This window comes from Polypterus senegalus, chromosome 4 (assembly GCF_016835505.1).
Source record: "Polypterus senegalus isolate Bchr_013 chromosome 4, ASM1683550v1, whole genome shotgun sequence".
Taxonomy (NCBI): Eukaryota; Metazoa; Chordata; class Cladistia; order Polypteriformes; family Polypteridae; genus Polypterus; species Polypterus senegalus.
The window spans coordinates 110,218,075-110,245,500 of NC_053157.1; the positions used below are offsets into that span (position 1 = coordinate 110,218,075).

At 36.7% G+C, this 27,426-nt stretch overlaps 1 protein-coding gene across 3 annotated transcripts in view; it reads right to left on the reverse strand.

Annotated features, from left to right (window-relative positions):
* Positions 1-2,594: 2,594 nt before the first annotated feature.
* The window catches only part of anxa5b (annexin A5b), a 43,982-nt gene continuing 19,150 nt past the window's right edge, over positions 2,595-27,426 (reverse strand). For all 3 annotated transcript variants that reach the window (XM_039751144.1, XM_039751142.1, XM_039751143.1), the window contains 8 exons: positions 22,766-22,856; positions 14,034-14,113; positions 13,897-13,947; positions 12,980-13,073; positions 12,189-12,284; positions 10,923-10,981; positions 6,152-6,274; positions 2,595-3,059 (listed from right to left, as the gene is read on the reverse strand). In XM_039751144.1, the coding sequence (XP_039607078.1) occupies positions 2,997-3,059; positions 6,152-6,274; positions 10,923-10,981; positions 12,189-12,284; positions 12,980-13,073; positions 13,897-13,947; positions 14,034-14,113; positions 22,766-22,856 (657 nt within the window). In that variant the 3' untranslated portion in view covers positions 2,595-2,996. The remainder of the gene's footprint in view (positions 3,060-6,151; positions 6,275-10,922; positions 10,982-12,188; positions 12,285-12,979; positions 13,074-13,896; positions 13,948-14,033; positions 14,114-22,765; positions 22,857-27,426) is intronic.

A 27,426-nucleotide genomic window follows, 5' to 3' on the forward strand; every position in this document is an offset into this window, starting at 1 on the left:
AATGTTCAAGCAGATTATAGAAAAAACCTGATCTAAATCCATTAAGTTGTTAAGAAGTAGATAGATATGATATAGTGGCCTGGCTATCAGCTCATGAAATGTTAACACTGTTATTGCACTTTATGTAAACAGTTGGGGTAAACTGTCAGTAATGCAGTACAGTGAAACAATGACACTTGTTCTCAAGCCTGCTATGAGACTCCAGTATTACTGTACCAGAGAGATTTACTTTTAGTTTGTCTGCTCTTTTTCATTCATTACTTTTCTTTAACAGGTGAAGTGCTGAAGGCTCATACTCTATTATAAAAGCATACTTGCTTTCGGGTCATGTGCCGGCTTCTGCACGCATCTCTACCAGGAAAAAAATAATGCCTCAATACAAGCAATCATATAACCTTTTTAGCTGCAAAAAATGATAAACTTCTATTAAATAATAACTATTTGTATGGAAACATTTAGTAAGAAAATATTTTTTTCTTTAAGTAAATCCACTCCCAAATTATAAATTTAGAAAAGAATAGAGTGCATTGGCTATAAACTCTGCACAAGTGATCAGCAGTCATAATCCTGTATAATATATACTTTTGGATCATATAGATTTACTGAAATGCATCAGAAATCGCAAGCAATCTTTTGTAAGCTCAAATAGCCAAAAGCAATATTCGTGCTCCTGGTCTCCAGGAATACTGTTTGTTCCTATTTGGATTTTGTGGACATGACCTGAAATAATGGAGCTGAAGTGCTGGGCTCCATACATGTGCCACAGATTTCACAACATACTATAGTCGTTCACTATGTACAAATATCTAAACTTGAATAAAGGAATATCATCTCCAGCTCAATCTCTCACTCTATTAAGCACTCCATCACTGTAAAACTTGGATCAGTAACACCTACCAAGTCAATATGTAAAGCTAAGAAGATGATCGATGACCATCTTCACTGGCCACACTGGAAAATCCAACTCATACATTTTCACTCTGTTTACCATCCACAAGACTAGACCATATCTGAAGGAGCATGCTGCATACCTTCTGGTTTAGGTATTAGTCTTGTCACTTGTTTCTCTTTACAGGCAGGGATGCCTGTATGTACTGTCAAGCCACTGCATGTAATTCCAAAGACAGCAGCCCACCTTGTCTTGAACCAGCTAAGATGGGTGCTTCTCACTCCTCTTTTTTTAGGTTAATCCACTGACTCCTGGTAGCAGCATAGATGAAGTTCAAATCATTGATGCTAGTCTATATTGGTACAGATCAATACCTATGATAATGGAGGCATGCATGAAGCCCTTGGTTCCTTCTTTCACACTCAGGTCTGTTAACAAACAGTATCTGAGATACCTCCTCTATGTGGCATCAATCCTCAGTCCTGATCCCCTCCATGTGTAGCTCTTAGCTTGTGGAATGAGCAGCCCACCTTTATCCAAACTGTTGACTCCCTTACTGTGTTTAACAAGGATTTGAAAACTATCTTGTTGTATGAATATCGTTCTATTCGACAATGGTTTTGATGTTAGCAGCTAAGTAGTCTTACGTTGTTCTGGTTGGTTTAGAGCTGTTCAATAGTACTGGCCAATTCTGTAAATTTGTGCTTTAGCACTTATTTTCAAAATAATCCTCGGGCGCATGCTCAGTTATGTTGACCTCTCTTGTAAATTGCTTTGGATAAAAGTGTCAGTTAAGTGAGTAAACGTAAATGCAACTTTCCTTCTACTTAGTTAATGCTTTTCATAGAAGTGCTTTAAAATTCAGTAATATTCAAGCGACTTTTTACAATTTTATTTCTATCAAGTTACTGTATTGAATATAAACAGATAAAACTAGCATCATACCCTGCTCTTTCAAGTGATAGTTTCACAACTTAAGTTAGCATTCACTAAAACATGTTGTAGCACTTTATTCTTAATGTCATTCCTAAATATTATGTAAATCAAAATTATGAAAAAATAAACACTATTGAGGTACTTGAACATCAATCTTCTATAATTATGCAAACACTTAATGAATACCTTCATAAAAGTATTGCAAGGGACATTTTATGATGAATTATTCTTGGGGAAAAAGTAAAAATGTGAGGTTCTTGTGACAAGCTGGGAATACAAATTTTATTTTTTATATTGTGCTTTGTGTTAAACTGATGGCACTACTGTACTAATAACTACCCTTTGCCTTAAGCTGCCTACAAATCTCTATACTATAATTGCAGGCCTACTGTATTAAACTGGAATCAGATTTAGGTATATACTGACTACAGAAATGCACATATAAACAACAGTATGGTCCATTTTCTTGGTGGTAACAATAGCTGTTAGGCAAAAATGAGCTCTTAAGTCATTAACCTGCTATCTGTAGATAACTGAAAACCAAAAGCTTCTATCTCATACGGTAAATATTTTGGTAAACATGTGGTTAGTATGTACTGGGCAAAACCATTCAGCTAGAATTGCACCAAACCTGTTTACAAGATCATAAGGAAATCATGAAAAATCATTAAGAGTGGGTCATGATCATGTTTGTCTCTAATACAGAATCTAAACAAATGAAGAGAGCTGACCACAATATGTTTACAAGTAAAAGAATTACACACATTTATTTGATTTGCATTTTATTTTTATTTTCTTAAGCAGAGATTTTTATTTTTAAAAAGTAACTAAAACCTCTTCTTATTTGAGAAAACTGGCTTTTGAAACATTCAAAACTTGAAGAAAATGTAACTACTGTGAAATTAAATGAATATGTAGGTACTATAAACTCAACAATAAAGTACTTCACATGTGTCATTAAGATTTTTCAAGTTGTAACAATGATAAAATGTTTCAGTTGATACACCTGAAACTAAAATTATCTTTACTTCATTAATTTTATGTATCATACATGATTTGAAACCAAGACAAAGCACTGTTTCTGTTCAAAGTTTGGTCCTTATTGATAAACAGTTTAGAATACAACATATCATAGGAAGCTTTGGTTCATTGACTTAAATTCAAGTTAACATTAATGGTCATCACCTCCACAAAGTAGAAGAAGAGTCTTGCGGTAGTCTCCAGAAGTATCATTCTGTATGAGAGGAAAAATATATTAATGGAAGGAACACAACTCAAATTAACAGAGTAAAAATCATAATCTGAAAAACATACAAACACAACAAAGACATAATGACTTCAGTATATATAGAGTTTGGTGAAACAATAATGATACTGCCAACGCAATACTTAAACTACTCCACTGCAGTGATTCATAAGTTCAGTTCTGGAAGTGAGTTTTTATTTCAAACAGTTGCACATATCAATGAATCAATCTTTTGACTAATTGGTCTTGGTGTTTGATTAACTGGCCTTTCTTCATCTAATTTTTGCATTAAGAAAAGTGCCCTTGTATAATATTTATATTTAAAAGAAATTCTGAAATGTGTATTTTATTTCAAACCTTTAAATGCTTAATTTTCATTTATTATATTCCTGCTGTAGATGGTGTATCTGTACATCGTTCTAAAATGCAGCGCAATTTGCACAAAGAATATATGTATGGCAGGGTGATGAGCAAGAAGCCCTTTCTGCACTCACACCAGAAAAAAAGTCGCTTGTTGTATGCAAATGCTCATTTAGACAAGCCAGATTCATTCTGGAACAAAGTGCTTTGGACTGATGAGACAAAAATTGAGTTATCTGGTCATAAGAAAAAGAGCTTTGCATAGCGGAAGAAGAACACCGCATTCCAAGAAAAACACCAGCTACCTACTGTCAAATTTGGTGGAGGTTCCATCATACTGTGGGGCTGTGTGGCTAGTTCAGGGACTGGGGCCCTTGTTAAAGTCGAGAGTTGGATGAATTCAACCCAATATCAACAAATTCTTCAGGATAATGTTTAAGCATCAATCACAAAGTTGAAGTTACACAGGGGTTGGATATTCCAACAAGACTATGACCCAAAACACAGTTAGAAATCTACAAAGGCATTCATGCTGAGGGAAAAAGTACAATGTTCTGGAATGGCCGTCACAGTCCACTTGACTTGAATATCATCGAAAATCTATGGGATGATTTGAAGAAGGCTGTCCATGCTCAGCAGCCATCAAATTTAACTGGAGAGATTTTGTATGGAAGAATGGTCAAAAATACCTCCTTCCAGAATCCACACTCATCAAAGGCTATAGGAGGCATCATGGGGCTGTTATATTTGCAAAAGGAGGCTCAACTAAGTATTGATGTAATATCTCTGTTGGGGGTGCCCACATTTATGCACCTGTCTAATTTTGTTACGATTCATATTGCATATTTTCTGTTAATCCAATAAACTTAATGTCACTGCTGAAATACTACTGTTTCCATAAGGCATGACATATATAAAAAAGAAATTGCTACTTTCAAAGCTCAGCCAATGATAAACAAAAATCAAAAGAATTAAGAGGGGTTCCCCAAACATTTTCATATGACTGTACCAGTAACAGCGCACTGCATGGAATACACTTGACTTGAGCGTTCATAGTTTTCATATTCTTTCTCTGTATGTTTAGTATTCGTTTGCTCAGAGGTTGCTGCTTCCTGAGCAGCTCTTCTTTTCTTCACCCTAGCGGCCCACTTCTTCTCTTCTTTCGTCGGCATCTTTTTGCGTTAAAACTGATTAAGTCAGTGATTGTGTTGCAATTACTTCTGCATAAGTCTTCAATCTGCCTCAAGAATGATTTAAGATATGAAGAGGTAGGGGAAGTGACGGAGAAGGTGGTAGGGATGAGAACGGTGCCTCACGGCAGCCCTGCTGGCCGGTGCCGAGAGTTGATTCTACAATAAAATAAAATAAAAGTAAAAAGAGGAATAACCTTGGAGGTCAATCATCACCCTGAAAGCGGATAGCAGACATCACTTAGTATATGTGTACCAAATTTCAGGTCAATACTGTAGTTCAAACGGTTTGCGAGGTACATGTGATTTAAAATCCTTGACAGACAGACAGACACGGTAGCGTATTATATATAAAGATATGAACAATTGTTTCTCTCAGTGTTGCAAGTTGCCATGGATAAAGTAGTCAGCCAATTAATACTAAATACTGTATTTCTGAATTTCTTTTATACATAAAAATCATACTAGTAAATTTTTCTGAACACAAAATAAAACTAAAATGGGCAGTTAAATGATTAATTAATTAGAAGCAAGACTGATCTGTGATGGTGTGGGTCGGCCCCATGGTACCAGGTTCCACCAGAAGCCTCTTGAACCTGCCACCCCCAATAAGGTTTCTGAGAGGTGAGCTCGGCAAATGAGGACACCAACCACATAAAGCAAGGGTAAGGTGAAACATTGCTCAGTGCTTTTATTAAAAACCAAACAAATCCAGAGGGTGTCCAAAGTGCAGTATAAAATATTCAGTAAATAAATAATCCATAAAAAAAAATGTTGTGGAGGTTAAAAATAATCCCATCAGTAACCACTTAAAATGAGACTGAAACATGGCAGGAAACACTCCTTAAAAATGTAAGCCTGAGTGCACACCTTGAAAACTGCCTTCTTCTCAGCATGTCCTGACCGGACCTTGCATCCGCTTTGGCGACACCGCTGCCTTCCCAGACTTCTGCCGCTAGCCCCCAGCACCACCTGGATACTCCAGCACCCTAAGTTGCTCAGCTGCAAGGATCCACCCGCTTCATGAAGGGGTGCTCCTCACAGCTGCCTGCCTCCTAGTTCACTCTCTCTCACACCTGCACAGGCTCTCTCTCTCTCTCTCTCTCTCGCCTTATTGCTCTTATTGCCTTATCTGCTCTGTTCTCATCTCTTTTTCCTTCCTATCCCTTGCGCTCCCCTTTTATATGCTGGGGAGTGGTTGTAAGTGCGATTGCTTGATTGCTGCCCCGGGTTGATAATGAGACAGACTAACTGCACGTCCCAGCCAGTAAGGCAACGCATAATCAGCCGACTGCCTTGCATGAACCTGAAGATGAGCTGTCTTCTCTGCAGATCGCTTGAACCTGTTTCACTCCCCAGTGTGAGTGCTTCTATTATTTATTAATTCAAAATCTGCCACTATATTCTGAGCCCCAGGCTCGCTATACCACATGATCCATATGAACAATTCCATGCTCTACTGTTTTCTTCACCATTACATGTATAATTTTTTGCCCCCCTTCTTAAAAGATTATAGTTTCAATACTTTACATTAATCATAGAATGCAGAGAGGTTGCAAACATTCTTCTGAACTGTGCTCGAATGTCCAGCATATCAACTTCACTTCTAGATACCATGATCCTAATCAAAGTCTTATCATCTGTGCCAGCACCCTGAAAACAAAAACGGAATACCAACAGTATGAGGTCTGCCAGAGTACATAACATTTCACACACAAAAAAAGGATATACAAACAAAAACATAGATGTTTAACATTCCTTTATTGCACTTTATCAAAAGTCAGCAATTTTATAAAGAAAATGCTATGAGACAAAATTGCATACATACCTAAGTATATACAAATACTCTTAAAGTTTGCAATATGCACTTTAATCATATCTGAATTGTTTGATTGGTAATTTTACACTGTGAAGATGAGGGGTAAATCAAGGAAAAATGTGTCTTCGTCCTAAATAATTTTAGAGGCACTGTATGAAAATTATACATACACACACACACACACATCAATATTATTCTTTGTACAATAATACTTGGAATGCTTGTTCCTTAAACTCTGCCATTGAAAATAAAAATGATTTTGAAGACTAAGGCACATGCAAAATTACTTATTAGTTATCAAATATAAAGACTATTACTTTGTTCAATTTCGGGAAAGACAAAACAAGAAAATACAAGAGGTGGTGCAACTTTACTTTTTTGTATTATAATCAGACATTTGTCTGTATCTAGATCTCTATCTCTCTATATATATATCCACACACACACACAGCATCCGGAAAGTATTCACAGCGCATCACTTTTTCCACATTTTGTTATGTTACAGCCTTATTCCAAAATGGATTAAATTAATTTTTTCCTCAGAATTCTACACACAACACCCCATAATGACAACGTGGAAAAAGTTTACTTGAGATTTTTGCAAAATTCTTAAAATAAAAAACTGAGAAATCACACGTACATAAGTATTCACAGCCTTTGCTCAATACTTTGTTGATGCACCTTGCACCTGGCAGAAATTACAGCCTTAAGTCTTTGTGAATATGATGCCACAAGCTTGGCACACCTATCTTTGGCCAGTTTAGCCCATTCCTCTTTGCAGCACCTCTCAGGCTCCATCAGGTTGGATGGGAAGCGTCGGTGCACAGCCATTTTAAGATCTCTCAGAGATGTTTAATCGGATTCAAGTCTGGGCTCTGGCTGGGCCACTCAAGGACATTCACAGAGTTGTCCTGAAGCCACTCCTTTGATATCGTGGCTGTGTGCTTAGGGTCGTTGTTCTGCTGAAAGATGAACCGTCGCCCCAGTCTGAGGTCAAGAGCGATCTGGACCAGGTTGTCATCCAGGATGTCTCTGTACATTGCTGCAGTCATCTTTCCCTTTATCCTGAGTAGACTCTCAGTTCTTGCCGCTGGAAATCATCCCCACAGCATGTTGCAGCCACCACCATGCTTCACTGTAGGGATGGTATTAGCCTGGTGATGAGCGGTGCCTGGTTTCCTCCAAGCGTGATGCCTGGCATTTACACCAAAGAGTTCAATCTTTGTCTCATCCGACCAGAGAATTTTGTTTCTCATGGTCTGAGAATCCTTCAGGTGCCTTTTGGCAAAATCCAGGCGGACTGCCATGTGCCTTTTACTAAGGAGTGGCTTCCGTCTGGCCACTCTACCATACAGGCCTGATTGGTGGATTTCTGCAGAGATGGTTGTCATTCTGGAAGGTTCTCCTCTCTCCAGAGAGGACCTCTGGAGCTCTGACAGAGTGACCATCGGGTTCTTAGTCATCTCCTGACTAAGGCCCTTCTCCCCGATCACTCAATTTAAATGGCCGGCCAGCTCTAGAAAGAGTCCTGGTGGTTTCAAACTTCTTCCACTTACGGATGATGGAAGCCACTGTGCTCATTGGGACCTTCAAAGCAGCAGAAATGTTTCTGTAACCTTCCCCAGATTTGTGCCTCGAGACAATTCCTTTGACTTCGTGCTTGGTTTGTGCTCTGACATGAACTGTCAACTGTGGGACCTTATATAGACAGGCGTGTGCCTTTTCAAATCATGACCAATCAACTGAATTTACCACAGGTGGACTCTATCTATCTATCTATCTATCAATTAAGCTGCAGAAACATCTCAAGGATGATCAGGGGAAACAGGATGCACCTGAGCTCAATTTTGAGCTTCATGGCAAAGGCTGTGAATACTTATGTACGTGTGATTTCTCAGTTTATTTATTAATACATTTGCAAAAACCTCAAGTAAACTTTTTCCACGTTGTCATTATGGGGTGTTGTGTGTAGAATTCTGAGGAAAAAATTAATTTAATCCATTTTGGAATAAGGCTGTAACATAAGAAAATGTGGAAAAGTGATGCGCTGTAAATACTTTCCAGATGCACTGTACATACATAGTCACATTATATTTATATACTAGACATTAAGCCCGTTACAGTAGCGGGCGGTAGAACAGTAGTGCAGAAACATTAGCAGGAACAGTCTATATTAAATGGCAAGGGACCTTGTATGTGGCTGTAATATGCGTCCCTGTATTGTGTGCTTTTAATTTTCTCTCACAGTAATACTGGTTTGTATTTCCGTAAAATGCCACTGTAATTTTCTGTGACAGTAATACAGTGGAACCTCGGTTCACGACCATAATTCGTTGCAAAACCCTGGTCAAAACCCGATTTGGTCGTGAACCGAAGCAATTTCCCTCATAGGATTGTATGTAAATACAATTAATCCATTCAGACCGTCGAACTGTATGTAAATATATTTTTTTTTTAAGTTTTTAAGCGCAAATATAGTTAATCATACCATAGAATACACAGTGTAATAGTAAACTAAATGTAAAAACATTGAATAACACTGAAAAACCTTGAACAACACAGAAAAGTAACACTGCAAGAGTTTGCGCTAAAGCACTCTGAACCCTCGCTAAAAACACTTTAATGAGTTTTAAGCACAGGGAAAAAATGAACATTTGAAAAATCTGTAATTAATTAACAACTAAGAAAAGTAACATTGCAATAATGCACGCGCGCTGTGTATGTGTGTGTGTCTCTCTCTCTCTGCAAAGAGGAGATATAGATATAGATATATATATATATATACACACACACACACACTGCTCAAAAGAATTAAAGAAACACTTTTTAATCAGAGTATAGCATAAAGTCAATGAAACTTATGGGATATTAATCTGGTCAGTTAAGTAGCAGAGGGGGTTGTTAATCAGTTTCAGCTGCTGTGGTGTTAATGAAATTAACAACAGATGCACTAGAGGGCAACAATGAGATGACCCCAAAACAGGAATGGTTTAACAGGTGGAGGCCACTGACATTTTCCCTCCTCATCTTTTCTGACTGTTTCTTCACTAGTTTTGCATTTGGCTACAGTCAGTGTCACTACTGGTAGCATGAGGTGATACCTGGACCCTACAGAGGTTGCACAGGTAGTCCAACTTCTCCAGGATGGCACATCAATACGTGTCATTGCCAGAAGGTTTGCTGTGTCTCCTACACAGTCTCAAGGGCATGGAGGAGATTCTAGGAGACAAGCAGTTACTCTAGGAGAGCTGGAGAGGGCCATAGAAGGTCCATAACCCATCAGCAGGACCAGTATCTGCTCCTTTGGGCAGGAGGAACAGGATGAGCACTGCCAGAGCCCTACAAAATGACCTCCAGCAGGCCACTGGTGTGAATGTCTCTGACCAAACAACCAGAAAGACTTCATGAGGGTGACCCAAGGGCCCCATGTCCTCTAATGGGCCCTGAGCTCACTGCCCAGCAGCATGCAGCTCGATTGGCATTCGCCATAGAATACCAGAATTGGCAGATGCACCACTGGTGCCCTGTGCTTTTACAGATGAGAGCAGGTTCACCCTGAGCATGTGACAGAAGTGAAAGGGTCTGGAGAAGCCATGGAGAACATTATGCTGCCTATAACATCATTCAGCATGAGCAGTTTGGTGGTGGGTTAATGATTGTCTGGGGAGGCATATCCATGGAGGGTCACACAGACCGCTACAGGCTTGACAAAGGCACCTTGGCTGCCATTAGGTATCAGGATGAAATCCTTGGACCCATTGTCAGACCCTATGCTGGTATAGTGGCTCCTGGTGCACGACAAATCCTGGCCTCATGTGGTGAGAGTATGCAGGCAGTTCCTGGAGGATGAAGGAATTGATACCATTGACTGGCCACCACACTTTCCTGACCTAAATCCAATAGAACACCTCTGGGACATTATGTTTTGGTCCATCCAATGCCACCAGGTTGCACCTAAGACTGTCCAGGAACTCAGTGATGCCCTGGTCCAGATCTGGGAGGAGATCCCCCACAACACCATCTGTCATCTCATTAGAAGCATGCACCGATGTTGTCAGGCATGTATACAAGAACACAGGGGCCATACAAAGTGCTGCGTACAATTTTGAGTTGCTGCAATTAAATTTTGGCAAAATGGACTAGCCTGCTACATAATTTTTCACTCTGATTTTTGGGCGTCTTTGAATTCAGGGCTCTGTAGGTTGATCATTTTCATTTCCATCAAGCGATGTGGCATCCTTTCGTTCCTAACACATTACCCAGTCTATATCAGTATAGATATCCAGGAGGATTTCTTTTTCCCATTGAAATATGATGTGTTTTCAAAGTGTTCCTTTAATTTTTTGAGCAGTTTATATACACACACACATATATATGTTAATAAATAATTACTTCATACACAGTAGTACCAAATCAAATAATACTGACTTTCCTTATAATATGTGAGATATAATTAAAGATGGAAAGTTAGCAGCTACATACCTTCATGGAATAATATAGACTTTCGGCAAAATATGCAGGTACACTTCGGGCACACTTGACTAAAACAAAATAATCAGTAAGTTAACATAATGCTTCAATCCTTTTCAAATATTATGAAAATTATAAACTAAATCGTTTATCTTAATCACATTAATTTACAAGAGTTTGCATGTTCCCGGACTGCCCATGTCTGTGTGGATTTCCTCTGGTTGCACAGGTTTCCTCCCACAGTCTAAAGTAATGCAGGTCAGATGAATTTGTGATCCTGAATTGGCCCCAGTGTGTGGTTGGAGAGTGTGTGTCATCACCCTGTGATGGTCATCACCCTGTGATGGACTAGCATCCTGTCTTGTGCCCTATGTTAAGTGGGATAGGCTCAAGAAGACCCCTGCAACCCTGTTCAGGAAAAAGACTGACTGGTAGGACAATAACTAACTAACATTAATTTACAATGCATAAAAAATAATTATCAAAACCATGCTCGTTTTTCATTAATATCAGCATAAATTGCTGGAAACATTGTTTATTTCCATGTTGACAAACCGGTAATATTTTAAGCAACTGCGATTTCATAAAATGTTCAACATGTACAGTATTTCTTCTAAATGACTCAATGCTGCCTAATTTTTATTCATACTTACTATATATATAATTTATATATATTATATATATATATATATATATATATATATAAATATATATATATAGTGAGAATTTAGCCAGCCAAGGAGGTAATGAAAATCTAGAGCATTGTAAGTTTAAGAGAACTGGGGGAAAAAAAAAAATTATAATTAAAGGAATATGTTTAGGGGCCCTGTTACTTTAACTGTGCAGTTACTGAGAAGTCAGTAAAAAGGGATTTCCACACTTCATGCCCTGTGGTACTAGTGTTTATTTGCATTGGACTGAGAAGAGGATTTCCTCAGATGCTCAGGAAAGACTACAGCTCTGACTGAAACTACCATCATGTGGCAATGTAATATGGTTTCATGATATTGTAGGAACTCACTGAGTCATCAGTTAGCTGGTAAGAAGTCTGACTAGCAAAAAGGACAGAACAAAACAATTAAGAATTAACATGTGAAACAGCAGATTCAGGAGGAAAGAAACTCAAACAACATTTAAATCAGAACACAGGATATACTATTTTTTACTAGATCATGGTGCTTTCTTTTATAACTGTGTTTGCAAACTATGTTTACTGAGACACAAGTGTGAGCAAAAAACTAAATCAAACACAAATTAAGTTTTAACTTATTAGCTTACCAACAGCCAAAAGTAGATTCTTTAAACTTCCTGAAGTTTCCCTAGTAATGCTTTCTTCAATTTCATACCCTGAAATCTTCATGTATTGATCAAAAACTGCACACAAATACAAAATTGGTAAAATGTAAGTGAATGAAATGCAGAACATAACAGTATTAGGAAAAATAATCTCTTTAATATTCTGCATTATTTCATGCATTTTACAGTGGCTGTTACTAATTTTCAAATTAAGAACACATTATTAACAAAATGGATCCTTAATGAACAAAACACATGATGTTCACAGTTTTTCAATTTATAAGTGAACATAATATATACTTACAGTGCAATGCTGTGTAAAACCAATACATTGCCATATTTTACTTCTTCATAGGAGTTTATATAAGTTAAACAAATAAATTAGAAAAAACTCCAAACACTGACTCGTTTCTATATACAATTCTCAAAATAGGCTGGTTCAAATTCATTATGCAATATGCATAATGAACTTATCAAATACAAGAATTGAAAGTACCACTGAAAAATGCTAAAATTACATGAATTTATATAAATATATATTATATACACAGATATATTTAAATAAAGATGCATATACAGTAGATACACATGTACATAGCATAATCATTCAGACACTGTAAACACTGCAAAAAATGAAAATAAATGAATGAAAAGTATGGAGAAGTAAAGAAAATGGAACATTTCATGAAGGAGGTTGTTAAATTATTGAGGAGGTGTTAACATTAAATTACTTACCTAAAATTTTAGTAACTACGTTAACTATCTGAACACACCTTTTCTTAGATGTTCTGCACTTCGGTTGCCAAGAATAGTAATGAATTTATCTTCATCTGTCCCATATTTTTTTTCTCCAGCTTCAAACAGAACCTGCAATAAAATGCATTTACAGTTTAACACTGATATCAACACTAATGCATCTAATTTTTCACATCTCACATAACTTCACAAAGGCATAACGATACACTGTATTTCAATATGATGTTGCTCGAAGTTTTTAACCTTAAGCTTGAAATAAATAATTTACCAGTATTCTCAACATATTAGAACTCTATCAACAGAAGCCCATTTCTTGATGCATATTTATAAACATAATTGCTTTGTTTTCTTTGATATAAACCATTCTTCATACACTAGCATATATAACTACATCACTAATTCTTTGGTGTTGATGAGCCAAACACATTTATCACTGTATACCAGTAGATTTCATACATATATTATTATATATACATAATTATTGCGTGCGTGTCTGTCTCTCGGGCGGGTCTGCGTGTCTGTCTGTCTGTCTGTCTCTGCGCGCACGCACCTGTGTGTGTCTCTCTCTTTCTGCACACACAGGGAATGCACAGGAAGAGACTGAACACGTGCCAAGTGGCCCAGCGCGTGCAGACTTCACCATAAGACACACAGACACACCTGGATGCACACAGGAGTTTTATTTGTCTCTCTTTGTGAAATTCAATTCCCTGTCCCTAAAACACTAATGCCAGCCACGGAACCCTTCATAATACATGCAGCCAAATATGGAATGATTGGTTCATTTATCAACAGTACGTCATTTTTCATGAACAGTATTTTCTGAAACCCTGCAAATTTAGTTTTTTCTCGAGTACTTGCATATTTGTCATGTAAGTGCGTAATGATTTATTCTCATTTACTATTTTTGGTATGCTATTTATTCAGAATTTACCTGAGCATCTTCATCAATACATCCAGCATTAATTCCTTCCTCTCTGCTTGCCTGAAAGCAACAAAGTGCATTGTAACCAAAGCTATACTTCATCAATGTATTTTATGCACATATATTTTACACAAGAAAATTATTACCTGCATCAGAATAACTAAGAGTCTCTTGAAGTGACCAGATGTGTCTCCCTCAATGTCATCTTCAAGAACACAACCATATTCTAGGAAAAATTGCAAGATTTTAAAAAGTATAAGTCTGTCATTTACCATTAAAGACTGCCACTGGACATATTATTGGAAAAAATGCAAGCTTTATGAAATACATAAAGGGTAGCATTTGATTTTCCATAGAGAAAAGCATATTCATTTAATATTTGTTTATTGACAAAATGTATAATGTTCCAGCATATAAAGTGTTGTTATTTGGTCTATTTTAATATTTTTTCCGAATATAGATGGATTACACATTTGTGAATTTTAAATGGTTCAAAACTTCTCCATACAATATATGTTTCACATTTTCTTATTTCCTACAGTCCACTAACTAGATAAACAAGATATAATGTGTTATCTTCATCAATGCAAGATTTCTACTATACAGGTTATTTATCCGTTTCTGACATTTTAGTAAAGGCACAATTTGTATGCATACGACAGTCCCACACACAAATACTGAGTGAAAGAAAAGCACGAAATCAGGAATGTTTACTTAGCAATGAATAATCCCGTTTTTGCCTTGCACACTATGTTTGCTGGGATTGGCTCCAACTTGTATTCAAACCTGTTCAAGATGAAGGGAGTTTAGAAAATGGATGAATGATCCACTGCCGTACTTTCAGATGAGTCACCTTCCCGCTCTTATGGTAATGAGAAACGGCTCTGTTTCTGAAGTAATGTTCATGGTTTCTAAAATCGCTACACTCCACAAATCTCTGGATTATCCCCTTTATATTTTATATTCCCAGGAAGGTTGCATAAGGCAGACGATGACGACCAGGGCAATAGATAAATAGAACCTTAGACAAGATAAGAGAGGGGACATGAATAGAGGCACAGCACGACACCATGGTACATGATCTGGACACCCTAGATGAACTACTGTTTATTAAAATCATTAAAAACTATCAACAATGCTTCTCACAGTGGGTTTCCTTACTTTTTATGACTGTCAGCGTTGCAAATTTCAAAAATGAATTGTATATATTAAATGAGGACAAATTTTACTCTTAATAGCGCTTCTCCTTTTTTCATTGTCACTGAGTAAATTCCGACTTTGCTTGTTGACTAAATATTTTTAGCTACTTCTCTTGCTGGGAATCTTGGTGAGCTTGTTGCTATTCGTTTTGTAAATATACACAATTTAGGTAAATGCTAAAACTATCTAGGGATGCACAATGATGGCAGAATAACATCTGTATTACCAGATAATTGCCCAAAATAATTTAAACCGCATCAGACTAATTGCTTACATTTGACGATGCTACCAGATGTACTTTGTATGCGATGGAAGAATTCTATGTTTTCCAGTGTTGCATTTGTTAAAATAGTGGTGCTCTACTGAGTCATTCAAGAATGTGTGGCCTATAAGCACTTCATGCTTTAAAGACTCACAATAATAAAAATAAAAATATATAAAAACAGTGCATACCGTACAGGTATACAAGTAGATCCCAGAATTTTTAAAACCTGCTTTTGAAAATACACAGTAACTTATTTTTTATTTGAAGATTCTAATAAATGTTTTTGGTTAAAATGACAGCCCTAGTAATAAGCAAACTAGCAGGACTATCTTTCAGATATGAAAGATATATAAGACGAAATTGAATATAATGCTGCATATGTATGCAAGTTTAATTATTTGGAAGAGGCAGAGATTTCCATCCAAAGTGCCAATCCCAAAGAATGAAATTCCGCTGTAATACTGGGCCTTGCCATTGCCAGAGTGGCACACACGTTTCTGTCAGCCCTATGCACTACTGTGTACAGTGAGTGAATGTGCAGCACAGTTTCTAATGTGGTCAATGAAGAAAAACAGAATCAAAAATGAAAGGAAATGCTTATCTTTGTTAAGAAAAATCTTCCCCTTGTCCAAAAAAATGGAATGATACACCTCCAAAAAAAGTTACAATTGTTTTCATTATTTATTTAATATTGGATTTTCTCTATTTTGGCTAGACAACTTTTCCATCAAAAAGAAAGAGACAAGTGCTATGTATAATTTAAAACTACTGTCTGCAAAACAAAGAATTAAAAAAGCTAGACAAATATGGCTTAGCAATAGACCATTCATTTTAATGACTGCAAATGGCCTGAAGTTTTTTTTTTTTACATTCTTAGGTAGTGTTTTTATTTATTTATCACTGTAATGTTGTACCTTTTTCAGTTTTAACTTTTAAAAGTTTCTTGTGGTTTTCCAACAAAAAATATTAGAAAATGTGTTCTGCAGATTTTGAAGCTAAAGCATACAAAGCAACTTCATAAGGAAAAGGTATTTAGCAAAATGTGTCATTAGCAGATACTATTTGTTTTAATGATTACATATGGTCTGCAAAAATGAAAACATATACAAATAAATGTTAATATCTCTAAAACCCTTATCAAGAGATGTGGTCCCATTATTTTCTGTTTTTTATAAATTTGTATTTTGGCATTGGGAGATAAGTACATAAACATTATCATTGTCAGCATTTCTATATTAGTGCATCCCTAAAATTTTTAACAAGTAATAGTGAGTTTGTAATATATCCAGGTTCAGAAATCTATAGTATAGAAATTTATAAAATACTGTATACTTACACCGCCAATCTCAGAAACATGGCTATATGAAACTGTACAGACTAAACAAAGCCAACAAGTGCTTCACACTTAAATAAAAATCAGCATTTACTGCATATATCTGAAACCAAGGAGGGAATATTTATGTTTAAAATTTACTGCACAGAATTTTTAATTGTATAAACACAAGAATACAATCTTTTCCTGAACCCGTCTATTATTTTAGTGACTTAAGACACTTATTGCAGCATTAGGTGCAAGAAAGCAACAAACTCTAGAGTGTCAGACTATTCCAAGTCATGTTCACTCACACTGGGCCTATTTAAGGTGACCAACTGATCCAACATAAACATATGTACAAGGAAAATTGGAGGATCCAACAAAATGCTCACCCAGATTAGAGGAAAGGTGCAAACTCCATATACAATTAGACAGTTACCAGGCCAGCTTTCAAATTAAGTTTGAGTAATCTGAGTCATCGATTCAAACCACTGTACCACAGTGTGACTTTGGAGGAATATATCACACATATTTTGTACAATATATTTCATAATAAATATTGTTAACCCATTCACAGTTTAAATTATAGAATCAAAATTAAAACAGAATAAGAATCCAAGAAAAGAGTAAAGCTTTGGCAGTACAGTAAATAAAAAAATAATGCATTTGGCACCCAAGTTCAGATAACCTAAGACAGATGAAGAAATTTCGTAACTAAAATTATACTTTGAGGCATAAGGAGAATCATAAATTGTGCCATAACAGGAAGGGAAATTCAGTGAATGGTGAATACAAATATAACTTAGCGATCATAGGGGACTCTGAAGTTTGGAAAAACCTGTATGTCATTATTTAGAGAATCTTAGAAATTTGTACACAATAAGGAAATGTTCCAGGAAAGTTTTTTGATGTGTGGGAGATCATTAGCATGTTTCTGAAAAAGATGCTGATACTGAAAGGCTTCAAAAGCAGTCTTAGGTAGCATACATCTGACTTTTTAAACTATGGAATAATTCTGTGGAGAGTCATATGGCTGAAAGTGCTCATACAATTTAATTACATATTTAACTATAAGGAAGATAACCTAGAAAAAAAATTCAAAGAATAAACCTGTACAGATGATTTAACTGCCATCAAAGATGACTACCAGCTCCATCTGAAGCTCAAGTAAGTCCACTGTTATAAATCTGCCCATACTCTTTCTGAATGTCAGCTAAATGTCAGCAAAATTGACTCATCAGCTCTTGGCAAAACTAAAGGTCTGAGCTAATATCTGCAAGCAATGTTGCTTATGGATGCTTTCTAAAATGTAGGTAATTTTTAGTATATAATTAAAATTAAAAGAAAAACAATGTGCTTTTGTTGGACACGAATTTGTGATTAAAAATCAATACACTACATTTACAGTAATAAAGCGACTATAAAAAGTATTCACACCTTGAAAGTTTTAATATTTTTTTATAACATTAAGTAACAGTGGATTTAATTTGGCTATATTACACTAATCAACAGAAAAAGACTCTTTAATGTCAAAGTAAAACACATCTCTACAAAGTGGTTTAAATTAATTACAGATATAAAATGCAAAATAGTATTCATAAGTATTCACCTCCTTTAATATGACACATGTAAATCATCATCTGTGTAGCCAACTGGTTTCAGAAGTCAAATAATTAGTGAAATGGAGACTACATGTCTGTCAAAAGATTGCAATTGATTGTATCTGGAAGGTCCAACTAGTGGTGAGTCATTATTGTGGCCTAACCTACATAATAAAGGACAAAGAACACTCTAATCAACTCCATGAAAAAGTAACTGAAAAGCAGAAGTCAGTGGATTGAAACAAGTCCCATTGAATTAATCATTAAGAAATGGAAAGAGTATGGCACCACTGTAAATCCAGCCTGAGCAGGCTGTCCACAAAAAGTGAGTAAAACTGCAAGACAAAGACAACTGAGGGATACCACCAAGCGGCAAGTTACAAAGACTGCAAATGGAGAGACTATGTATTTAATTTTGCATGGTTTACAAAATTAGTTGACTTTTGAAGGATTACAAAAATCAAATGCATGTGTGATTTAGGCTGTTATATTCAACTGTGCTGATCTGGCCACTGCTAATGTAAATGGCTATACCCCTCTGAAGTAATTGTTGCATTTTCTTTAACTCTTTACTCATAAAGTATCTATCGATCTATCAGCTGACACTTTACTGTCAGCTGATAGGTTCTTTATAAGTGTTCTATGTTTTGTAAGTGGACTGTGCATAATTGGCTGGACCAATGAGATACTAACATGTTCATTAATACACAGAATCGTTGTTGTGTATTTAAGAATTTAGGAACTAATATTACATTTTTAAGGAGTTCCTGGCAATAACGTTAGTAATCTTTGAGTTGTAAGATTCTGACATCACTGAGTTTTGTGGCTGCTCAGTCTGATTGCGTCAAACTTGTTTGCCCACCTTGGCTCATGCAGTTGTTCCATCATATAATAGATTGAGTGACAATGTGACAGTTTTGCACTATGGTGAAATTGTGCTGCCAATCTACTACATCATGGCTCAGGCAGTCAATTATTACCCTGTCATTTACAGCAAGCTGGAATGTTTGAGCATAAAATGGAATAAATGCATTCATGACTGGGAATCAAGTTGCAAAACCTATTTCGCTCGCATTGATGTGAAAGCCAAGTGTCTTCTTTCTCTTGCACAGCACATTGTGTTATTACATGTCAAAGAGGTGCTGAAATATTTTATATTATGACTCTCTCTGTCTCTGCTCTATATATCTTATGTATGCTATATGTCTGCATTATTGTATTCTTTATCTCCCACCAATATGCAAATATAGTGCCTGTTTGGATGGACTCATGGTACATGCCTGTGCTCTTATCATCCAGTAACAGCTATTGAGGGAGAGGTTAAACACACATTAAATGTGTATTCAAGTGGCAAGAATTGAACAGATGTTAAAGGCATATATTAATCATTTAATCCTGTATTTACTGAAGGATAAATTTTAATTCCACCTAGTTTAGGGACACAGGGAGCCAGTGATAGTACAAACAGCACCATGTGTAAGGTAAGAAGCAAATGTCGTGAACAGTTCGTCTGTCCTTTATAGGTCATATTTTTCATGTTTTAGCCAGCATTTTCCCCTGGCTGAGTTCAAAATGGTGTTTGTTTGTTTTATTTAATTTTGTGTCATTTATTTGTATTAATGTTTCTTTCACTATGCTCATTATTATTTGTGTTATTTATAATTGAATAATGCCTTAGTTATGTCCCATGTGTTTTGTGGGTGATCCCCCAAGAGACTGGGCCACCTGCCAATCACCGCCAGGAACTTCCTTCCACCTATATATTTGGAGGTCCTTGTATTACACAGCCTTTGTTAAAATAAATATTTTATTTTATAAAGTTTCTTCTAACCCTCCAGCTTCCAGCAATATTTAAAAGTATTTTTGGATCTTCTGTGCTTTTGGGACTCCTGACTCAAGACAATATTTGCATAGGCAATCATAAAATAGTGTGCTGAATGCAATCCAGTGACAGAAACCAATAAATAAAGTATCTGTTTAGTTTTAATGCAGTTATTTGCTTTTTATATTTTGGAACACCTCGATTCTCTGGGGTCTCAACTTGATAATGGAAAAATGAGATGGATGTTATTTACTTCACTGCACATGAAAGACTGAGTGTCGCACAGAAGAAGCTCAAGTCTGTTTATATGAGTCTGAGGTGCCTGGAATTGTAGAGGGTAAAGAATATATCGTCATTTGGAATACATACATTTCATGCGTGTTCCATGTCTACGACAATCTATGTAAATGTAGGATGACAGGAAATGAGAGTCAGGAATTGTTGAACAGATTTTTCTTGTTTTAGTAATAATTGACAAAATGTAGACATTAAGTCCAAATATCAAATAAATACTTTCACAAAAGGTACAAGTATAACAAAAGAAGTGCGCTTTTATTCAAGGATATAACTGCAGACACAGAAATTGGGTTAGGGTACAATGCTAATATGACCGCTGGGGTGATGCAGAGGTAAGAACTGCGGACTCAAAATCAAGAGGTTGTGGGTCCGATTCTGGGCACTACCTAGATTTACTGTTTCGAGTAGTGAGCTGCTCTAATTGTTACTATTATAGAATAAAAACAGACATTTGATTTATTTGAATCTGTAACACTCTGTAAATTTATGGTACTAGTAAAGGTTAGCTTTTTTTTTTTATTCAGTTTTATTCTCTCAGTAACGTTGACACTCCCCCCGATCTGACACTGCTGTTTTCTGATAAAGACATCTGAAATTGTCACAACAAATTACGGTTTAGTAACACCGACTCCATACTGTGCCGCTCACTTTCAAGGCCAAGTGAGCTTTACCCTCGCACATCGTTGTCGGAGTGACAACATCAATGATGAAGAACGTGGCCTGTTTCAGCTATGCAGGCAGGGGTTTAAGGCTAGAATACCTCCATCGGCACAGGAAAGCATCTCCACCCAGAACCGGTTCAACTATCTCTGCACCCCCAGTTTGCCTTCAACCCTGGGTGATGTATTTGTGATTGGAGATTCAATTGTACAAAACCTAAACATCTTTTGCCTTAATCAGAAATCTTTTATCTCTTGTTTTCCCGGTGCTCGTGTCCGAGATGTTATGAGACGAGCGCCAACAGTCTTCGAGAGACAAGAACAGGGCAGTGTGATCCATTGTGATACACACAGGGGTAAACGAGTTAAGATACTGACAGTCGGAGATTCTCAAGGCGGACTTCTCAGCACTAATTAAAGCCACGAAGGAGAGGACCCCAAATGCAAGAATCTTCATCTCGGGTCCCCTACCTCTTGTTAGAAGACCGAACAAGTATTACAGTTGTCTGTTGCCGTTAAACATCTGGCAGAAAGACTTCTGCGAGAGTCAAAACATCAGGTTTGTAGACAACTGGGACCTCTTCATCTGCATCCAAATAGATTCGGCGCCCGGGTCCTCCACGAAAACATCGCTAAGGTAATTCATCTCTCTTGACTCTTTATTTTTACTCCTAACCCTTTCCATAATGCTTTGCTAGGACATGATAATTCGGAGTGTGGAGTGTTTGTTTAAATGTGCTTTGAGATATTTCTGGAGCGTGAAGGTTTTTGAGCAAATGTTGCATTGAACTTCTGGTGTGAAATGCGTTTGTAAATGTTTTTCAGTAAGAGGATAGTGGGAAGGTGACGTCAGCATGGCTGCAGACAAATGTTTGTGTTGAATGGATTTGCACATGGTTGAGGAGATCCGTCTCTGTAATGGCACTAGACTTTCTGTTACCAGCATTCACCGCAATGTACTGGAGTGTAAGACTATCACATCTGCTACCTCACAAACTCCTTATTCCCCGGATTTTACTGACCCCATCAGATTCAAATTTACTTTTTACTTTTACACGCAAACAATTTCCTGTTAGATTGGCGTTTGCAATGACAATTAATAAGGCACTGCGCCAGACTTTCAAAAAGATATGCCTGTACCTGCCAAAACCTGTTTTCATTCACTGACAGTTGTATCCTCAAACCCTCCCCGTTTGGACAACTGTGTCTTTCAGGAGGTGTTCACACATCAATAAATAATTATGCGGCGTATGCTACACCACGAGTTGGCTAGTTTAGTGATATATTTGTCTTTTTCACAACACCATTTTAGGTGCTACTTAAGGCCAACATTAAGGTTCTAATTTGTTCATTGCTCATGCCAGTTAGTTCTAGAACTAGGGTGCACCTGTAAACAAATCTAATTACAATATGTTCACTGTAACTTTACAATAGTTATACTTTTTGAATCTCCTTAGGTCTAGAAAAAAAGACCATGGACATCTTATTTATAATATTTCATCCATTTCTAATATGTTCCTTGAAAATCATAACATGTTAACTTGTATTTCATCAAACTATCAAACAACCCATTAATAAATTGCAGTTTAAACATATAAACGTGATGACTTATGTTATTCAACCTCCATAGCCAAGATGAGGAACATTTACCAGCTCAATGATATTATGCAGTAATATACTGAATTATCTATATTGTCAAAGTATTTAAGTGCTTCTCACCTTTTTTGTAGGTTGCAGCAATCTCTTTGATTTGTTTTGCAGTTCTTGAAGCAAGTATTTCTATCAAAACATGTTCATCAGTTCCTGCCCCCTATGGACAAAACAGTACATGTCTTGAATGGTACTGTGAAACATCACTAATCAAGAGAGCCCTTACTGTATTTCTAGGTAAAATTAACATTTTGACTCATACTGCATAAAATCTTCATAAACACATTAAAACTTGAAAAGTTAAAAACCTCAAAAAACAATCTAACTTAAAAGATGGTAAAACAAATAAAATGATGACAAATTTAAAACAACATGCAAAAGACTTATTAAAAAATGCTTACACTCTAGGACTAAAAAGACAATGCTTAGTTTCTAATCTTCAAAGTAGCTATGATCAGAGAAGCTAAAAAAAGTGTTTATTAAGTAAAGCATATTATTTTTCTGTCCATCTGTTATGAATCTCGATATAGAATAGGCAGAGTAAACCTAGGCACTTTGAAAGGACAGAAACACAACACAGATATTTTGAAACCTCTCTTGATTAACCAGACACAGTCAGTTATAGAAAAGCTAAAATATTCAAGCTGAGACTCAGTAATATGTCATGTTAAGAACCATGCTAATTGTACTTTATTTCAGAAACACAAAATGGTCTGACTGCAATTAAGCAAGGTCTTGTCCATTCTGTCTGCTTTCATTGTAAAACTTCAGTTTACTTCTACTATAAATGAATGTTATTTCCTTTTAGAATTCTTTGAAATCAAAGTCAAAGCAAAATGTATATTTTTCAATAGGTACATTTATTAGTGTCTAAAATCGCTAATATAAAATTTATATTCTATATTGTTCCCTCTCTGAAGTTTTCACCAAAGTTCGCACACTATTTTCTTTCTCAGTCTATTTTTATTCTCCCTGTAATTGCTGTCATTTTTCCTGACATTCTGGTCATTACTATTCAATATATCAATGTCTCTACTTAGCACAATGCAGACACATTGCTCAGTGGTACAGATATGACATGTCTTTGTAAAATATTAGGTCTAACTTTTAGAGTTTTAATAGAATTTTTAACATTTTAATATTTTCGTAAACATTTTATAATATGTTAAAATAACTTAAACCAGTGAATAATGCAAGCAACCCCATTTCAGAAATGGCAAATACAATCCCTGATTAAACATGTATATGTATCTTTCTATCAATGACCTCTGTATCTGGATGCTTGCAAACACACTGATTCTTATATAATTCTACCAGTGTCCTCAGTGATCACCCCTCAATGCATACTTGCTGCTGGTCTGTGCTTTCAATTGCAAATCTGCAGTAATTAATAACTTAATTACAAAATAACTTAACTAAAAAATGTTAAAATAGTCTTCCCAATCTCTCTAGATTAAATGATGAAACGCACTTCATAATTGTAGTAAAGTAATTCTCCTTGTAATTTTCTTCATTCCAAGAGTATCAACACATTCAACTGGATCAGAGTGTAATCCAAATCAAACACTCTGATCACACTGTATTTTGGCACCATCATAATAGCTTTCAGTCAGATATAGGCATGTAAATGTGTTCTGTCGTTTAAAGTAGTTGCTTCTAACATTCTCCAGAATACCTGTTTAGCTTTCCCACATTTCTCCAGGGTTGTTAAGGCGTACGATCTGCCACTATACGTACTGTTCTAATACAAAAATTATAATTTTAGCATACAACTTACTTTCTAACTTCTACTTTTTGGAAGTCTTTAACTCAGTTTATTCTTGAGGCTTTCTCTGGGATTATGAAATCCTGGCTAACATTCAACCGTTTCAAATTTTGCCTCTTTATTTGTAAGTTTTAACAATACCTACGTTACAATTAACCAGTTTAGTTGGAAATCTCGTCTCATTCGTTCTTCTTAGTTAAGACTTAGCCCACATAGTATCTGCTGTGTTTTCTCCTATGGAAAGTTCTGTCTCAAATGCCAAAAATCCCTTTGCCTGAAAGGATGGAGACTCTTCTCCCTGATGAACTTTCTATACTCGGTGCTCTATCATTTTTCAGGTTTTCCAAAAATTTTTTTTAACCAGTCTGTAATCATTGTGAGAATACTATATATAACAAAATGTAACATTTGAAGAGAAAAGTAGTTAACATTAATACAAATTAAATATTAATGATTATTGTATAGCCCCAGAATGGACTATTCTGTCTAAAATATGATTTTTATTTTTTTGCAAAAGACTGTGATAACAGTTTTAAAAAATAATTAGTTACCCTAAAAGGAAATCATATTCAAGTAAGTCAACAAAAAAAGGGTTGAAACAGTTTCCTATAGCCTTTTATTGAAATTCCCTTACCACAATTTCAGGTTAAAGTAAGGCATTTATGTTCAATCTATCTAAAGGGAAATTACAGATGAGGCAAAATAAACCTATTGAATAATCAGATTACTTTATGCATATACCACAGAATTTATGGTGAAAATATATATAGCACATTTTTCATACTTTTTGTAGCCCTTTTAGTTGCAAGCTGCTTAAAGCTACGCAGACAGGAAAATATTTTGTTTTGAGCCTCCTTTAACCTAAACTCTGCTTTTAGGTGCAACTGAGAAGAATTTTATAATACCTTGATCTCTGTCATCTCCTGCTTTAATCATGCCTCGGCACTGCTGCAATTTCTGCCTCTGTCATTGTTGCAGCTGCTACGCTATCCTGTCAATTTGCCACTAAATTGACCTGCCCTGCCATTCCATTTAGGCTATGCTAGAGAAGAGGTCAAGTAATGAAAAAATTGTCTTTGTTAAGAAATAAAACCTTAAATCTCAAATTCCCATTATAAAGCTCATGAGATGCAAGCATGGGAATGAGCCAGAACATTATAATACCCATTTATTTAGGATATGAAGATTAATACAAGTCAGATATTTCATTCAAATAAGGGCATCTGGAAAAAGCTGGAAATTTACCAAGCAACTATAAGACTAAAAAGAGCCTATAAATTCAATTGGCTCTATAATGCAAATTCTATTTACATCCTATAATTCACCACAATCTGATAATTTATATGTCAGCCTGTGGTATAGCGGGTCCACAGCGCTCTCAGCAAGGGCCAGTTTTTAAATAATCACCGCGTTCACGACTTCGTGAGGGGGCGTAGTAGTCGTAGCAAGCCGCAGGGCGATCTGCGGTGTGGGTGTTTCTCACCTAGTGCACAGGTGAGGGACTACCCACATCCGTGATTGTTCCCGTGGCTAATTAGCTGCAGCTGCTATGGCCCCTCATTTTATAAAAGAATCGCGAGTCGGGTAGGTAAAAGACAGATCAAAACAGAAAAAGAAAGGACGGCCGGAGGTTGTAGCAGGAAGCAAGCAGGTCGTTCCAGCAGGAAGCGGGCGAGGGAGCGCTTGTAGGCAGCTGAGCTGACAGTCTAGGTGTTAGGCCGACACCCAGGGCGTAGTAGCTGTTGTCGCTCCCGCTGAGCAAGCATGTAGTGGGAGTGACCAAAGAAGGAGACGGGTGACTCCGCATGGGGCCGCGGATGGAGTCAGGATTTTGGATGTGGTGTCCTCCACGTGAGAGCCTTGGCCGTGAGAGGAATTCCCAAGTCGCGGTCTGGAGGGAGCGGAACCGAAGCCAGGGATCGGGACGACTCCAGATCAGTTGTGGAAAGAAGGTCAGCTGCAGGTAGAGTGGCTCCCCTGTTGCGAAGCCTGGACAGGGAGAAGCAGGTTAGTCACCAGTTAAAACAAGGCACCGGGTTTGTTGTTGGTTTTAAAGACTGCTTCCACATAAAGCGTTTTAACCTCGTTTTAAAGGATTGTTTTTTCTATTGTTTTTACCTCCACGTTTTCTTTTATGGGATTATTTATTTAATGACTCTTATTTTAGAAAGACTTTGAATCACTGCATTGCTTTATTGAACACTGTTTTTGTTTAACTATTTTAATAAAAGCACTTTGCACATTTGAACCATCCCCTTGCTCAGTTGTTGCCTCCACTGTCTAGCTCATCTCGGTGACATTATCGATGGTGTAGGGTTCAAGGGCTTCTGAACAACAATGGGAGCATGGAGTCGAACCCACATCGTCACACAGCCATGTCTTTACATTTTTTTAACAAAAAGCAATTAAGTACTTTGCATGGTAAGTTGTACTAAGAAATATTCAGACATTCTTTACACCTGCATGACAAACATATTTGGGCTCTCAGGTGATGAATTGTGTTGATTGGTTGACCACAAGCACTAGCACCATCTTACAAATCTGTTAAGAGTTTGGAGAGTTACTGGTGACGATGGAGTGGTGCACTTTGCACAGCATCACTCTTCATAGCCGCCTCCCTGGTGCACAGCACCATACACCTCATCACAGCAATAATTAGGAAGTCCCCACATGAACTCCCAATTGCGTCTCACTTGGCACCACATTGCATATTTTGCATAAAGGTTACTGATCCTGTTGTGTGGTGGGAGTATAATACACAAGATTGGCCAGGGACCATAAGTGGCCCAGGGCTTACATCAAAATTTAACTCATCAGTAGGAAAACGCCTATAGATTCAGCATCCTGGGTTCAAATCACACAGAGTTGTACTCACAAAGTCAACATCCTTGTGAAGTTAGTACATTATCCCCATGTCTGCATGGACATTCCTCCTACATTCCCAAAAACCTGCAGGAGGTCAGGA